The sequence below is a fragment of the Sturnus vulgaris genome, chromosome 13, assembly GCF_052056855.1.
Source record: "Sturnus vulgaris isolate bStuVul1 chromosome 13, bStuVul1.hap1, whole genome shotgun sequence".
NCBI lineage: Eukaryota > Metazoa > Chordata > Aves > Passeriformes > Sturnidae > Sturnus > Sturnus vulgaris.
In genome coordinates, this window is record NC_142255.1 from 16,976,718 (window position 1) to 16,995,293 (window position 18,576).

At 39.3% G+C, this 18,576-nt stretch overlaps 1 protein-coding gene across 2 annotated transcripts in view; it reads right to left on the reverse strand.

Annotated features, from left to right (window-relative positions):
- Positions 1 to 2,046: 2,046 nt before the first annotated feature.
- FAM169B (Protein) overlaps positions 2,047 to 18,576 on the reverse strand; it is a 36,011-nt gene continuing 19,481 nt past the window's right edge. Inside the window, exons 4-9 of one of the 2 annotated variants that reach the window (XM_088172644.1) lie at positions 17,139 to 17,224; positions 15,430 to 15,604; positions 8,626 to 8,808; positions 6,141 to 6,269; positions 3,392 to 3,495; positions 2,047 to 2,431 (exon numbers count right to left, since the gene is read on the reverse strand). In XM_088172644.1, coding sequence (XP_088028770.1) covers positions 2,210 to 2,431; positions 3,392 to 3,495; positions 6,141 to 6,269; positions 8,626 to 8,808; positions 15,430 to 15,604; positions 17,139 to 17,224 — 899 coding nt within the window. In that variant the 3' untranslated portion in view covers positions 2,047 to 2,209. The remainder of the gene's footprint in view (positions 2,432 to 3,391; positions 3,496 to 6,140; positions 6,270 to 8,625; positions 8,809 to 15,429; positions 15,605 to 17,138; positions 17,225 to 18,576) is intronic. The other variant, XM_088172645.1, reaches the window with a different exon arrangement.

Genomic DNA, 18,576 nt, shown 5'->3' on the forward strand with positions numbered 1-18,576 from the left:
AGAACAAGCCCCTGCCCTCCTGGAACCTGTAGCCCTGGACTTTAGTACAGTTAAGTGGGACCTCAGAATTCCTGGCTCTAATTGTCACAAGTTTTGATGAGAAGGATGATCTCTTTGATTAGAGAGAACCAAGCACCTGCCACTACAACCTCAGCAAACGCACCTTTATTTACTTCAGCTGCCATCATGAGAATTTTTGGTACTTAGAACATAAAGAGATACTTAGAAACCAAAAACCTAAACAAAATCAAGGAAGGAGATTCATATATAGAGGAAAGAAGCAACGTTTTTGTGAGAACAGTCAGCAATGGTTGTTAATACAGCTGTGGATCACTTGCTAATAGGCGAAATTCATTTTAGGGACTTTGAAAATTGATGGTTTTACCCTCTAACTAAAAGTGTCTCCAGATATAGAATGAATTTAATCTAATTAGTCATCTGCCCATTCTAGATAGTACCTTCTATTTATCCTCATATAAATTCATTTAGAGTTTCCTGGAGCCTTCTTAGATAAAATTTTGTTGAAAGACTTTCAGATTAAAATTCTTAATGTTCCTCACTTGCTGGAACAACCCCAGTTATAATATAATGTGTAAACTGGACATGAGTTCAGTTTGCCAGGCCCCTGCAAGTCCAGATCAGCTTTCATGAGCAGAGCTACAATAATTTTCTACTGTATTTCACAAATATTGCAACTCTTCACAAATCTATTCTTTTTTAAAGTATGTATTTAACCACACCTTTAACAAGAATATAGGCTGTTCCACAGGAGGACATGGAGTTTCTAGCAGTCTTCACAGCACACTCTTGGTGACTTTTCAACAACCTTAAGATTAACTGACTTTAAAGTTAGTCCTAAATGCACTTTCTTTGCGACAAGAGAACCATAGCAACGTGATTAAGGCTGGCACACGATCCAGTGTTTTAATTCTCTTGGCAAAAACTTGTGAGTTCCAATTATAGCATTTCTTTTCTTTTTTTTTTTTTAAGAGATGCTTAGGAAGGTCTGATTTCCCTGTGTCTCAGGCATATGGTTTACAGAGCAGCTCAACAGGGAAGGAGTTACTTGGATACATGAATAAATGCTACATTAAATCACAACCTTAAACAAAAACAGGGTGATGGGGCTATGTGCGGGCAATTATGCTGTACAGGGAAAAAAATACACATCTCTACAGCGTTCATACAATGCCTGCCTACAGAACTGTCTCCCTGGAAATGCTGGATTAGTTTCTGGAAAGAAACAACTTGTTCCAAGGCAGCCACTTAAGAATTACAGGCTGCTGGATCTGTTCAGGATTATCAGGGCCCTCCTGCTGTTCACCTCTTTGCAAAGCCTTCTCTGCCACTGGACTAAAAATGTGATCCTTAGGAGTTTCACCTGTAATTCATTAACACAACAAGCTTTTGAAATTCCCCACTTAAAAAAAAAATATTAAAATATTCTAACACAGAACCAGCCTGTGGTAAAAGAGCAAAATTTCTTTACCAAGCCACAGCATGGTAATCTAGTGAAGGATGTTTATATTTCCAAGTTAATTGAATGCAAAACATACAGAAAGAGCCTACAGGAAATAAAACATGCAATATAGAATTTACATGAAGTTCTACATCCTGAGCTTGCACACAGAATTATCACAGTGCCTGAACTCAAAGGCAGTTTAATGCCTGTAGCTTGTTCACTCTTCTTCTCTGCACCAAACTTTTTCTGCATGAATGCCCTTTGTGTGCCATCCTGTCCACCACAGGGTTTAAGGCAAATTTTCCTGCTAGAAAAGCTCAAATGAAAGCAATTCAAGATCAATTGTTCACTCTGAAAGGAAGGTTACAACTGTCATTGTGATACCAATGTGTGTTGTGGTATCTCTCTTCCATAATGCAGGATGTGGTTTCCATAGAAATATCTTCTTACATCAGTACCTACAAGCCCTCCAATTATTCCCCTTTGGACACCTCATGCAATCCAATAAAATCTTTTCAGAGCAGGGAAATAACTAGGCTCAGCTACTACTTAATTACTTGTTGAGAAGAAAAAGAAAAGGACACTTAGTAAACAAAAGCTTTATTTAAAACAGAACATAAAATGAAGAATGTGTGCTGCAAAAAAATTTCATCATACCTGAAGAAATTTCTCCACTGTTACAAATTAAGAACAGTCAATTACATTTTTTAAGATCATACTGAATTTTGCTGATGTCTGAAATAGCAATCATGGTGTAGTTTTAAATTGTTTAGTAGCCTTATCTACAACTAAGTCCCCAGGACCTGCTCTTTTCCTGAGTCCTTTATGCTGCTGAGCATCACCTGCACCTTGTTCCAAGTCCTCCTTTTCAGGACCTTGTGAGTTTAGAGTCCCTGCTGCTGCTGTGTCATCTTTTTTCTCTGTGGCATTTCCTGCCACTTGCCCAGCCCCAGGAAAGCAGTCAACACCCTGAAATTAGAGCCAAGACAGAAGGAATAGCAAATTATACACAAACAAAATAAACAGTGACTTGATCCTAATATCAAACACCTCTGTCAGCCACGGTTGCCATAAACGTGCAAGGCAAACTCAGCTGCATTTTTTGTAGAGAAAAGCTTCATTCCTGCTGCTCTGCCTGCCTTCCCGAAAGTGTCAGCATAAGGAAAACTGGGAGCACGGGGAGCCTTGATCTGGCTGGGTGGGCTCTGAAGCCATGGCCACAGCACACAACAAGAGCAGGCACCACAGGGGCCGAGCCACCACAGCTCCCCCGGCACACTGAGGGAAACAAACTGATTTAATTGTGTGGCAACCAAAATGTGCTGGGGAAACAACCCCTGCAGCTCTCTGTTTTGCTTCCACTCGTCTCTTCTTTTTCTTTATTACTTGAAAAAGTTTCATTCCTGTGATTTGTTTTCTCAGATACATGGCTTAGGCTCAATTTAAACCTCACTGCCTGTTTTAGGCCTCAGTGCTACAAAAAGCTAAGCATGATCAGATCTGCAGCTCAGCAGTGAGATAAAATAATTAGGACCATAAAGAGTTTGGCTTATTCATTCCAAAGTCCCACTCAAGCTCCTGCACAGAAAAGACCACAAGTGGAGTTCAGAAAGCTATTCCATGTGCAAACCTTGGAATTCACTGTACACCTGCTTGGTTACAGCTCCCTTATCTCAGTATGGATGAAACTAAAGCTTTTAGTGAAAACTATTCTGCATTCTTTAGCTTCTCAAACTACTACAGCCATATAAATTAGTTATAATCATTTATATGTGTGCATTATATATATATATAAAATATAGCTGTGACTACCTACATAGATATATGAGTCAGTAGTAAAACACACCTGTAGAAATCTCTTGTATTTAAACCTCTCTACTTCACTAAAAAGGAAAACAAAGTCGTAACATGGCATATTAGTCACTATACCTTATTCATCTGGTCCATATCCGACTGTTTGGGTTTATTGGTTGGAGTCTTGTCCATACAAGAGCCCACTGCAGCCTCTGGAGAAATGGGGAGAATATTTTGCCCTAGAAAGAGATTAAAAAGGAAAAAAACATTATCATACTTCCATGGCTATTTCCATTAAAAAAATAAATAAAAACAAACACACACACAAAAAAAACCCCACCTGACTGCTACCTTCAATCCTTCTAGCCTTGTTTTTGTTAATTAACAGAAGCAGGGTGCCCCACAACACTACCACAAAAACCTAAGGGGAACAACTATACTAGAAACAAAATCTCTGTGGGTCTTGAAAGCTCTGCTAAATAGATAATCTGTTCACCTCTTACACCTGGAATACCCATATATCCCTTTTTCCTTTTCAGAAAAAACAGGTACTCTGAACAATCCTGATAAAGAATTATATGCAATCACTTGAAATTTATTTTAATTCTCCTCAGCCTGCTTGGTTTTGCATTAGCTTCACATTTACATGCTTTATGTATATAACTAAACTACTTCAAAACAACTCAGTTCACTGCCTAGTAGATTTAGCAACCACGACGAAACCATGTGAAATGATTTCTGTTCCTCCAATCAGCCCCAGAAGAGAAATGCCACCATATTCCTGTTGCTGAGACTATTTGCTGAAACTAAATCTCCTACATTTTTCAAACAACAAGAATTAAATCAGAATGAATGACTACAGCTATGTGTGACAACATGCTAAAAAGCTTGATTTTTATAGATATGTGTATGTGCAGACAGAAATGTGTGTGTGTATACATGCCTATGTATCTGTGCACATCCAAATTAAAGTATCAGCTGCAGCAGAGAGCTGCAGTTAATATGAACTGCCACTAGATGCAGCCACACAACCTTATAAAATTAGAAATTCTGACCTCAGGATTACAGAAACCTGTTTTGGAGTATCTATGACTGTAGAATTCTTACAAGAACATTAATGGGGTATTCAATCCTGAGTACTGGTGTGGGAAAAAAATACATAATATGAGCAAAACATTCGATTTTTCTTCGCAGTAATTTTGTTCCAAAACATAGCATTGCAAATGTCAACAGGAATCTAAGAAATCAGAGCAGAGTAAGACTTGTCTATTTTCACAGTTGTTGCCATAGATCCTGATTGGAGCTGACAATATTGAATTACGTTGTGTTTTGCTTTCTGCATACCAGAGAAAGTAGGAATGAAGCCCTTGTTCCCAAGAGACCTCCTAACGACAGAATCATGGAATCCTGGAATAGTTTGGATTGGAAGAGACCTTTAAAGGTCATCTAATCCAATCCTCAGCAACGAGCAGGGACATCTTCAACAAGACCAGGGTGCTCCAAGCCCATTCCAACCTGACCTTGGACACTTCCAGAGATGGGGTTGCCACAGCTTCTCTGGGCAGCCTGTACCAGGGCCTCAACACTCACAGTAATTTTTTTCCTTATATCTAGCCTAATTCTATCCTCTTTTAGTTTAAAATCATTATCCCTTGTCCTGTTGCAACAGGTCCAGCTAAATTCTTTATCCCCATCTTTCTTACTGTCCCCTTTTAGGCAGTGGAAAGCTGCAATCAAGGCATTTCCCCAGCCTCGTGTATTTTTTACTGACAGCAATTCTGGTGGAATGATATTTCCCCATTCTTTGGGTCATTCATCTGTTTGTTTTTCTAGAAGATGGCAAAAAGAAGAAAGAAAAAAGAAAGCCTCCTCTCCCCCAGGATCTGCTGAGTTTTGATCTGATCATAGTTCTGTTCAGTTGCCATTAATAAACTTCACTTAGCAAGATTAAAGGAAAGAGCAAGACCAGGTTTTGCTGGTTTAAAGCATGAGGAACACAGATATAATGACTTCAGAGGAACCCAGCCTAGGGCTAAAGTCTGACTTAACTCTCCTGTGGGTGCTGCAGACAAGATGAAACGCGGTGTCTCAACTGAAGGTTCCTGAGCCAAAACAGAGCAGGATGGATGTGGGAAGACATGGGAGCAATTTGCTCTGGAGCACTCCTTGCTGCACTTCCAGAAAGAGACAATGTGTGCCCTTCTTTTGGAACTCGGTGCTTATCACAGTTTGTGTGCATGCAGCAGAAGGTCCTGTCTGTGTCCTCCAACCAGCTGAACAGATTACCTCAACGAGATCCCTATAGGAACTGTCAAAAGGTTTCCCTACTCTGTCGCTATCTTTTGTGAAACAGGCAGAAAATGCTCCCAGCAAAAAGGACTTACCCTGTAGGAGAGTACTTGGAATCTTCCAAAACCCATAATGAAAACCTTTGTGTTTCTATCCAAGAATGGTATTGGCAGCAATTGAAGGTAATTAAACACACTGCCCACTGGCCATACAAATTTCTTCTTTGTAATAATTTCAGAGAAACAAACCCCTGTCTATAACCCAGACAATGTGTTGTGCAACAGGGATTTTTTGGGCTAACTTCTACCCTGCTCTAAGTGCACTGCAACAGGAGTTACAGCCACTTTATGCCAAGGCTGTCTTTGTTCAGGATCTCTCAGATGCTCTGTGGTTCCATTTCATTACCTCATAATTTCTAAGAATTATCCTGTTTACTGTGAAAAGATGAGGACACTGGACTGCACACTCAGTAGTTTCTCCATGTGCAAACAACAGAGATATCACCTCTCCATGATCACTACCTAACCCTCAATTACATTTCTTATCTTTACAGAACTATAACACAGACAAGTTCACACTGCTTGTTTTAACTCACTTCTTGAAAGGGATGACTCCATCTGAATTTTTAACCAGATATTCACTCGCTGGCTCCAGTCTCCTGGTGCTTCCACTTCCCACAGTCGCTTCTGCTCCTCAGGATGAGCCTGCAGGAATTTCTGACATACTGAAAGGAGAAACCAAGGGGTAAAAGAATGAATGAGTGAAAAGTACATTGGAAGAGGGAGCGTTTCTATCCCAGAAATTCTCTCAGACCTACTTTCATTAGTTCATTTAGAAATCTTTCTTCTCCCTTCTCAACTTCCTCCTCTTTGTTTTAGCTGGGACTTTTAGTAAAGGTCGATGTGGAATGGCCTGAACAGTCATGAGTGAATCCTGACATCTGCTTTAGTCTAGATTATCTCCTTGTGATGCAGAAATAAAGGACTAGAAATTATTTGCTGAGCACCTTCTACTGACACTGCAGCACAGAGCCATGCCCAGACACTCAACAGGTTTCAGACTAACAGCAGTGTCGATTTTTTACCCTGTGAAAGGAAAGGCATTCCTCTATCTTCCAGCTTTAACCATTCAGAATGCTACTTTAATTTATATTTATAAAGAAAAGCTCTGCCTCAGTTTGGTTTTGGCCAAAATCACCCTCCTTTTCACTACTGCTATGCCCAACTGTTAGGTTCATTTATTCCTTTGGATGTGGGAAAAAAGAAATGGGAAGAACCAAGAGAAAAATTACAGGATACCTGTGGCAGATGTATAGTCACCTTCAAAAACCATATTGCCACATATTCCTATCACTGTCACTACACAGTGACCATCCAAAAATTTGGATAAACAATCCAATTTAGGTCTGCTCATGTCATCACACTGAAGTATGTTCTATTTAGTGGTATCCTTAAGGATGTGTGCAGTATCAAGAGGAGGCACATGCTGTAGAACAAACAGTTCAAAACATTAAAAGGGTTTTTTTTAACTTCCCTTAACTACCATCCTATCAGTTGCATCAACTGCACTAAGATAACGATCTGTAAACAACAAAATTGCTGTCACACTCTGTCCACTGTAGTTCATCTCATTACAGAATGGGTAATTCATCTTCAACATTCAGTTGAGTTTAACAATGGGATGTCAAAACAAAAACCCTAATTCTGGTATGTAAACATTTGCCTTACAGTAATGAGCAGATTGCAGACATTAATTTTATCCAAGGATAGCCAGACTAAATTAGTCATTTCAACAAAAGCTACTAAAACTAACAAATATACAAGAATCCAGGTTTCTGCTACACAGCTTTTCCCTTACTTTTAGGCCTCTACAGCATCTTAAATACTATGTCCATGTTAAATAAACTGTCCACAGCTTCAGATATTTCAGTATAGAGATTTAAAGGTTGCATTCATTTGTCAAAGTATGAAAATGTGGTTCCAATGAAATTAAAAACAGACAGTGACTTCAATACACTCAAAATTTAACTATAGTATTGGTATTTTTATAAAAGAAAACCTAATTAAAACACGATGCAAGTCAAATTTATTCACTATTAGCTCTAAACTTAATTGAGACAAAAGCACAGTCTTCCAATATATTGCTGTGTTAACACATAAGAAATGCAGCTTTTACATCCAGGATTTCTAAAGCCCTAAGGTCTGCCAAAGGAAAAATGGATATTACTGGGAGAAGAGAAGGAATGCTGTCAATACTGTTCCCTCTTGAATTTAGAAGTAGCAGTACCTGCTCGTGTGTTTTGGAATACATTCAAGGGCACATTAATAAGCAAGAGAAAGAACAGATGTGGCCAAAACTTTGTTGGCATTTATTAGGAAATAACTGGAAAGCTGTAAGTCAATCAAAACATCCCCCCAAAAATGATGGTGAAGACTGCACCACACAGAGACCAACCTCAGAAAAAAGTACTTTTCTAAAGAAGACAGTTTTATAAATAACGTGAGCACAGATTTTTTTCTGTGAATTTTACTAGCAAAACCAGAGTTTTGACCTGAAGACAGAGAAGATCTATGACTACTTTGTGATCTTTTAAAAGTGACAAATGTTCAAAGACAGTTGATACAAAACAAGTACTGATGTAACTGGATGACTGAGTAAAGTCTGGGTATTTGGCTTATTAAATGTAATTTCTTAAAAATGCAAGATCTACCAGAGCATTATATGCATAGTGTGGGCTTGACAAGATCTTACGAGTCTTTTTCCTGTGATGTCAAATAAAATGTGTAAGTCCCTGTCTAGGGCAATGACATAGTTCTAAAAGAGAACAGTTCTAGGAATACAAACTGTCAAAAAGGCACCGTGAGTTTTGTGCTTCTGGTTGTCTTACATAAATATTGGCCTACCTTTCCAGAGGAAATTCCAGATGGCTCAGGAAAAGGAACCAGTTGCAGGCTGACAAGGGTTCGGTTCAGACAAGGGCACTGAACTCTCACACAGTGAAGACAATTTTACCAAGACCATATTGAAAGTTATACATTATACATGACACTTACCTAACAAGTCCCCATCAAAGGATTTACCTTGATACATGGCAGCAGAAATAGGGCAGCTGATCCCCAAGGCATCCTCAGCCAGGAAAGACTGACAGAAATCATGCAACATTTTCATCCCTAGGCCACCTCTTCTGTACTTTCTCTGGACGAATACAGTGTCCAAAACGGGCAGCAAGTAACACTGACTGGTTGTACCATCACACAGGCTCCCTGAAAACAGACAGGGAAAAACACATCCATCTGCAAACAAAACTGGTATTGCTGCACTAACTGCTGAGTGATTTCAGCCACACACACTGCCCTGGTACCTTTCCACAGGCTGTGAGGATGATCCCAGCTGAAGTGTATTTGAATAGACAGTAAAACACTTTCCAGGAGGATGATTTGTGCCATGAAATAGAGAGATACTACCTAATATGTGGCTGGAAAGTCTCACCAGAGTCTTTACCAGACTCTGATTCTTCATAATCACACTATCTTGGTACACAAGCAATGCATATAGAAGAGCTCACTGAAAAGATGTAAATGGTTTCAATCCAAAAAGAAATAAATATTCTGAATGTAATGTCAGTATACTCCTTTAAATAAACAACTGAGTGATGCAGTTTAAGAAAGCACTGTAAGAGCTCCTTTGTAAGTCACTCCATTTCTACTGAGTGATAATTTATCACACATGTAGGTGCTTCTATTCCATCACTTGAACTACCACTATCAGTGTTAAACCAGGGGTTTCACTCAAGGACAGTCAGCCCTTGCTAACAAACACATTAAGTCAGTTAACTGAAGTCACAGGGTCATGACATAATGCTCTACATGTGGACAAAATACAGACTCAAGCATAAGCCTCCAAACTAGTAAAACTAGTTCTCAGTGAAAATTGTAAAAAAAAAACCCAAAACACAGAATCAAGGGATTTATTTTGCAATCGCAAATGGCAAACTCGAACTGGAGTCAAGAGAGAATTGATTAAGAACAGACATTCAGCATCCAAAATTTTGATGCTCACCCTAGCCAACCTAGGGTCCTATTGCTGCATTTCCATTCAGTGCAGAATACCATAAAAATAGAACTTCAAACTACTTTACAGCACAAGCACTCAATCCTGAAAAGAATGACCATCATCAGTTCACCAACTACCTACATATAGGAGAAGGTCCCCACAGAAAAACCTTGCTGATTTATTTTCATTTTAGAAAATATTTACGAAGATTTTATGCTGCTTTGAGTACACAGTAGGTAAAATACAAATGGATAGCCAGGCCTTTTTAATAGAAAATGGTGACATTTTCATACTTCATTGCTTAAGTCTCATCAAGACCTTCTTGGTTTATCTTTCTTACTACTTCCTAGTGGACCTGACTCAGTCTAGTTTCCAGTGTCTTGAGACATGAAGCTTTCATCACTTCACTGAGACCTATTTCACAGTTGTATCAACATCCTGTTGAATGCCTGTTCCTAAATTCCAATAAAAGACTTTTACTTAACAGACCCATTTTTTCTTTGTCACATTCCTACAACTGTCTTAAACCAGGGTCTATTTCTGCTCCTTCAGTTGGTGTCCAGCATCTTTCACTGATACTGGACAGGCCTGACTTTTATTCTTCTCTTTTCTAGGATGCCAATTCAGCACAGCATACATGTCTATGTTTAATTCTAGACTCAGTTTTTCAAGCTCATCATTTACCAAGAATCCACATCTCACAGACTGAGCCATACAACAAGAATATGTAGCTACATAACCATCCATTCACATCTTGATTAAGTTGGTTCACTCCTGCTTAATCAAAGTGCATGCTTAACTTCAAACACATGTTCCAGCACATTGTTGGAAAAGGGTGGGTTGTGGTGGTGTTTATAACCTTTCAATAGTTGTAACACGATGGGTACTCTTTTTGTCATAAGCCAAAAAAATGAGTATATCCCCAGTCCCATTGTTAGCTGCCAACCCAACAGAGATGTCAAATTCCAGCAGAATTGCACCATACGTTCTAAGGGACAAAATTTTCCTCATGAAGTCTTTAAGAATTCCTGCATGTTGCAAGTGTTCTTTTAAGTTTATTATTATCTCATATAGTCTGTCTCCTATAAATCCTGACCAGAATGCTGTGCAGCAATCCCAGGAGCTGAGTGATTTATGTCTGTGCTCCTAATTTTGTGTTGAGAAGATGACAAAAACTTGTCATGTCTAAAGGCACTGTAAATAAAGGAACCATGAAGCCATTCTTCACCTTGTCCCTGGGAAACACATTAGGAGAGTCACAGCCCACAGGCATTTGAAATAAAATAAACAAACAAACCAACCTTTGGAACAAAGGCCACTTTGTCCCTGTTTCCCATCAAATAGCACAAGGTTACTGTAAGCTAATGGTGGCCCGGAGGTGGCCACTGAGCTCTCCCACATTTGGTTGAGAGGTTTGTTTCACTGTTGGAACACACAGACAAAGTTTTGAGGTGAGGGAAGAGACAGGGAAAATAAGGGCATTGGTGATGGAGAGGGAAGCATTCATGCAGTCTGCCCTTTGAAAGTCTTTGATCTGCTTGGTTAGGTCAGGAGTGCCAAATGACCAACTTAGGAGCCAGTAAAATGGCAAACAGATATTACAAGGGCAGGAAAGCAGACAGCCATTAGCATTCCCAAAGAGCCACAAACCAGAAAAAAAAAACAATCCGGTCCCCACATCCAACAGACCCAAACAAAACAAGGTTGTGCACACTGACTATTTCCCTGCTGAACAACTTGGCTTGGCACACACATGTTTGGACAGGCCTGGAGCAGGCTGAGCACTTGTGTAAAGGGTGGGGAATATTTCTGCAGAGCAGAGCCCAAGGTCAACCCATTGTGTGAGTTTGTATGTGAGAAGGCGAACAAAGGTTCTGGCTTCAATAAAATTAAATGAATTCATGTCTGGACTGGTATGTAGTCATTTCATTTTCATTACAGCCAGAACCTTCAATCTGCCTCAGAAATGCACATTAAAAACATTATTGCTAGCAAACAGAGGGAGACAAAAGCAATTATTCAACAAGATTTCAGCTAATTATCTGTCAGGTTAACTTCAATGCCGAATTATATTTTTTTATAAAAGAAATGTATGTAATCAATGAAAAAATAAAATCCTGTTATCTTTTTAAGGATCTCTTTCTACAGAATAGCACTTGGGCCACAAGTATCAAAAGGTAATTCCAAAGGCTTGTATGAAGAAAGGTGTGAAATGAATTTGAGCTCAGGAAGCCAAAGACCATCTCTAAGGCTCTGGTGTAGGAAAAAAGCAGAGATTGGGCCAGGGATGCTTTTTTGCCTACTCCATGTCTGCTTAAGAGTTTTTGCAGTCAGGTGTTCCCAAATTGTGACTTGTGGAGCATTTCTAAAGAATGAATGAGAAGCCAACAATGCATTTACTCCTGACACACCTGTATGTTTTACAACCTCCTCAGAGGACTCAGGTTAAGGCTGGTTTGATTTACATCACTCCATACTTTTACTACTAAGATTTGTCAGGAGGGAAGGAACAAGCTTTGATAATCTTACTCTTTTGTTTTTCATACCACAGACAGCTTGGGCTGCAGCTGGGCAGCTCGTATATGTTACAGACAGTAATATGTAACAGTAGGGGGAAAAAAAGTCTATAAAAAAGGGATTTTGTTCTGGTTTGTTCTTAAAAGCACTAAGACACTCCTGGCTCGTTGCATCCTCCAACTTCCCTATTGATTTATATTTGCATCATGAATCTTCTACATTCTCCTGGCATGTATGTGAAGGTGGTAAAGTGCATTTTCAGTAATTACTAGACCTCAGTAAATAAGAAAGGAAAAACTTCCAGGGAATTGCATGGTCTCACTGCACAAGAAACAAGTGTCAGTAACCGTGGTAATTAATCCTACATCACTACACAGAACACATTCTTTCTGAGGTTTCCACACAGAGCACGAAATAAATACTTTAAACAATATAAAACAGATCCCAAACCCCAAGTATCTCTATTAAGACTTTTTGCAAAATATTTCATTTTCAGGTTGCTGCCTGCAGAAAAAGGTACAGGAAGAGGGAACTGTCATCTCCCATTGTACCTTTAAGTAGCTCCATTTAGTGAGGTCTAACTGCTCAGCTGTCTGATATGGAAGCCGCTGACAAAGATAAAATTGGAGACATTTATCTTGGCACGTGACAAAGTGTCTTATCAGCCTCATTAGTGGCTTAGTACATCTCATCAATCTTTAGTATACCCAGTGGTAAATGCTGCATGCCTGTCATTGGACAGGAATAGGCACATTCCAGAGAGGCCAAGTTGATGATCTGTGTAGTCATGAATAAATTTTGCTTTAATAAAGGTGTCTAATGCTCACGAAAAGTGATAGTCTTGAAGAAGGAGACGTCTGTTTTATCCATACAACAGGTGCAGGGTGACCAGTGCTAGAAGTGGCCAAATTGTCTCAAAACCTTGCCTTGAGTAGTTACTGCATCTGAGCAAGGCGGGTGCTCGAGACCATCTGTCCCCCCTTAGCTGGACTATTAAAAGAGATCCATTTAAGGATGGTCATAAGATGGATGGAAGCATGGAACTGGACCAAAATTACAGAGTTCACTTTGTACAGGCCACCTAGGAACTGGCAAATGGAAATGACATTACCAGATTGCCAAGACAGTTAATTGGAATCACTAAGTCCATTGAAAATTTAGTTTGCATAACGACACATTAAATCTGTACAAAGATAGAACAGACTCTCTGTTCCTTGGTCACCACTTCTGTGATTCACCTAGAAGACTTATGTTTGAAAGAGCCATGCTCCACAGACCTTTTCTGGCTTATTTGCCTCCACTGAAGCATGTTTTTTGTCATGCTGTAGATAATGGAAAATTCACAGATGAGAAATACAGTTAAATACAACATCAATATGAGAATCTCAATTACCCAGTGAAGAAAATCAAACTGGAAAGAATGGTCAGGTAATTGCAGAGCATGGAAATAAAGAGAATCAGAATCACATGGTGGGCACAAAGGAAAATAATTTTTTCCTACGACCAGAAGCTGTAATAGAGGTCCAGCACAATATAAAGTCCTGTAGTTAAAGCTGCCTCTGCTAAATGTTCTGACCAGGACAGCAAAAGGAAAAAGAACTTACACTATGATTTAAAAAAATAAATTATGAAAATATGTAAAACAACCATGTGAAATACAGCTTCTAAGTGAAGATATTTATCTTAGTCTGTTTTGGGCCTAATAAATCCAGGGCTATTCTTAAAAGTAGAGAATAGAATCAGCCACAGCATGGCTGGAATGAAATTGAAATCACAGAACTTCAGAAAGAGGAATTATTTTCTAAATGCGTACATCAAATAGCAAAAAGCAGCAAAAACAATCAGTTTCAAGCTTCCCGAAAAGGCTTTGGCAAAAGACTGCAGTAATTTGTGACACAGGCCAAAAACTAACAAATATAGCTGCCCAGAGGAAAAAAAAAACACTGGCAAGAAAAGGCAGATGCTGACAAAGCTGGACTTGAAGGATTTGTATTTTATGTGGACCTGGTTTAAAACCAAACTGTGACTCTCAACTTACTCAGAAACAGTTTCAAGTTGGCTAATACTCCACCCATAACAGACTACTGTGCACATTTATTTTACTGAAGCATGAATCATTACAGCCCCTACAAGTGTTTCTTTCCAAAAGCTTTGCTCAGGAATATTTATGGACTTAAAGGAAAATGTACTTGTGTTTGCCATTACAAACCAGTTCATCAGCATAATCAGAGATGCACACAAGGCTCCTTGATCATAGGCTGAGTCCTGATTCCTCAGTGATGGTGCAGCAGCACCAGCACGGTGCTGTACAAGCCACACCTCTGTGTGTATCAAGATTTTTCCATCCCAAGGAGCAGAACATCTTATTGGTGCTGGCCTTTGGGATTGCAGCAGAGAAGGCACCTTCAGAGCGTCCTCTGGAATCCAAAACAACCCATCTCTCAAGCTGTTTCTTCTTCTCACATTTTGGATGGATGGCTATTGAGTCCTGACTTGGACAATATTTTACTTCCAAAGATCCCACCTTCTCTGTTTAAGCTGCTGTTATCAAGGTGATTCCCATGAATCTTAAACACAGACTGGTAACCAGCTCCCACGTGGGGGCACAGGCCCAACTGCATACCTGGACTTATTCCAATCAAGCCTCTTCCATTCCAGACTGGTTAACAGCAATTATCAGCATTAATACAGACTCTGTGTTTAATTTACTAAAACTAATCAAGTATCTGCAAAGAATTAAAACACATTTTGTTTCTTTTCTATGCCACATAATCAATTAATTACGAAATCAATTAATCATCATCCTTTAAACTGAGAGTACCACAACTGAACAAAGCATTCCAGGACTGATCTAGTGCACACACCTTCCTCTACACAACCCAGCCACTGCTCCTCACACATCCAAGGATCCTTCCTCTTCTTTCCAACACCAACTCCCAGTATGTTTATCCACTGGGAACTACACTCATTTTCAGGTATCATTCTTTCTAGGATGCAGTCCTCCATCCTGTGGATAGGCCCTACATTCTTTGTTCCTAGATGTACAACGTTCTACTTGGCTGCATTAAAGCACATTTTACTGGAGTAAGCCAGTACCTCAGATCAGAATAGGGTTTGGAACAATCATGTTTAAATGAAAGTAACATGGATGGCTTCCAAATTCTGGGAAGGTTTGTTCCCCCGATTAATTCTGAGGGAGATTTCATATAAAAATGCAAATGAGAGCCAGGATTATTTATACTAAAAGATAAACAAAAGGATTACATTTCTAGCTATTAGGAACCAGTGGAAATGTGTCTCCAAAATGACCTTACCTTTCATCTTGACCGAGTAAAAGGCAGCAGCCTCGCCGTTTCTCCAGAGTATCTTGGCACGCTCGGTGGCAGAGTGAGGTAGAAAGAATGCATCATTAGCTGAACTCCCTTCCAGCATTCCAAAAATAATGCAGTTCAGAACAAAGAGGACAATCCTTTCTCCAAATGTCTGGACCTTAGAGAACAAACAAAAACAGACCAAAGAAAAATGAGGCAGAGAATAGTATTTTGCATCTCATGAAAGGTTTCAAAATCAAATGAGGCTGGGAAGGAGGAGGTCGGGAAACATGTACTTAATTTGGGGAAAATACCTCCTGAGTCGGTTCAGCTAGAATAACAAAAACAGTTTTTCCTAGTGTTTCACCCTCTATCCAGAGGGCATAGAATAGTTTAGTAACTATTTATAAAGCTTGACATATCTCTTGTTGTCAGCGAGAGGAATTCTAAAGCAGCAGAAGTATCTTGATTGCAGTCACAGTGAACTAGTCACAGATTTGGAACCAGGATCGAGGCAATCTAATCCTACTGAAAAGTGGAAGGAAGACTGGATTCCCTCTGTGGCCTGGTCACCTCTCCCCTATTAACTGCTTGCCACAGCATCAAAGAATTTAATGGGCCAGGACCTTACTGAGATAGAAACTACACAAAGCAGAGAATAGTCTGTCCCAACCAGCTACAATCTAGGTGTAACATAAACAATTATTCTGTGCTGGGCTCCTTAGAAGACAACTGACAGGAGAGGAAGATGGAGGAATATAAATGAACATTATATTGACCATCAAGGTAAAAACTGGTGCAAACAAGCTTCACACAAATGCTGAAAAAGAAGTGAGAATTTTCACAAATAGTGGCAATTTACCTTTTAGCAATGAGCTAGAGGTGGTAAGATTTCTGTTTTGAGACATTATTGTTCATTCTCTGTTGATACAGAGATGCTTGAAAGCCTGAAGGCCTGTGTTCATGCTCCAAGGTCTTCTTGCAAGGATTGGTATCTCAAAATCCCTCCAGCTCAGTTACCCATAAAAAGCCTATTTAATTCTGCAAATAATTAAACTCTGTGTGACAGGAAAAGATGATAAAGAAATGGAATCATTAAGGACCACAGATATTGAGGGCTGGGTAGGAAACAAAACTGACTTAATAACCTCATGGCAACACAAAGCTCATATGCAGAAGGCATCTGACTTTTTGCTTCTAACAGACTACAGGCTACCCAAATCATTCAAATTATGAAAAAGTAGTTCTATCTTACCAAAATAATGTATTTGGAAAAAGAACTATGTATATAGAAATTACTAAATAGCAACCATTTCATAAAATGAACCCAATGTTAGCATTATCCAAGGAAAAAAAATCTTAACTAGATAGATAAGACATTGTTCTAAAGGGTAGTAACACCTCCCACCAGACAGTTAATGTGAGAAATTATTGCTAATGTAGTAATTCAGTTTATGATTATTCCTTCAGTAGGCAGTGAGGGTAAGTTAAAAACGAAAAGAAAATAAATTCCACAGATGAATAATAAATTGCATGCACAGAATTGTTTAGAGAGGGCTAATGTGCATGTCACTGTATCCTGTTGGTGAGCCACAGAGCCCAGATCCCACAGGTTCAGAGCAGGAGCTGTAGGAAACCAGAGACAATTCCATGGAATTGTTCTGGCTGGGAAGCTCCAGGGTAAAGGCAACTGTTTAAAATAGCATCCTCACCAAAACAAGCCCATCTCTAGCAGGATCAGCTGTCTTCACAACATCTTCCACAGGCCACCAACGCTGGCTCAAATAAACTGCCAAAACTACAAAAACAAAAACAGGGGAACACGTTACCCACAAAGTAGGTTCTGAATTTTTCACAGTCAGCCTCAGATCTACTTCTCCCTTCAGCTGACTCCAGTCTGTGAGACAGCAGAAAAACAACTGTATTTCAATTTCACCTCCCCGTCCCTTGATATCCAATTTTCAGTGCTGCACGAGGCATCAAGTGAAGGTAATTTTTCTCAGGAATTGATGTGACTTTGGTGTGACAGCCTGTGTTCCATATGAATAAAGCACTTCCTGCTTAATAGTAAGTTCAGTAGCAGAGTAGGTTTGAGTGGCATTTGGGACAGTGGAGCTATGGGGATAAAGGTTACAGTTTTCAAGTTTCTTTCAAACTTTCCCCTGCCCACACACACATATTTGCATATATTTGAGTGCACATATTTGCACTCATGCAAGTCAAACATAAAAATTCTCATATCTGCTTTATCAAACAGCTTTTCAGCTCTCTCTGTGATTGAATTTCTATCTATGGGTAGCTTTAGAGTACAGACTCCTAAATCTCTGCATGGACAGATATTCTCCGAGGTTGAAATGCACACAGAGAGGTTTCTATCAACAAAAGACAGACACAGACACACATAATAAGATACACTTTGCCCTGAAGCAAAAGTGTATCAGCAACCCACGTAAGTCAAGTCCTCATGTAGGTGTGATGCAAAACTTGCACCCCACTTCTTCCCATCCTTCCTCAATTTTTCACATTTGCAGGAACAAGTATTTAAACCCTACTCCTACATGTTCATCTACAGAATTCATTGCCTGCCAATAGATTTACAAGTAAAAGACTTGAAGCAGCAACAGTGACACTGAAATTACTTCCAAGCCTTGTTCAGAAAGAAAAGTTTTGACATGGGGTCATTTCAAAGGATAGAGAATAAATTTTAAGGGTTTAGATGAGGTTTTGGAACAAACACAGAAATATGATCATTTATGACCACAGACGTGTCAAACAGCAAGTATTTCAACAAAAAGAAATTTTAATATCTGTACACTGGTGACATTCACCTAAAGTACATGGCCACGATTTCAGGATTGCTCAAGAACACCAGTATCTTCAATATCTTCAAATAAGGCGCCTACCATGTCCATTTTTATATAGAAAGATAGAATACAATATAGGAAGAACGTTGCAAAGAGCAGCACAGAGTTCACGTCCTGAGTCCTTAACAAGTGCTCCAATAACTGGTTCTAACCTACCCAGCTAGGGAAAAATATAAGTCCAAAATTATCTGTGAGTTAGAAATAAATCCACACACAAAGAAATGAAATTACTTTAAGGACAGGATTCATCATTTACCCGTTTTCGCCTCAGGTTATACAAATATCA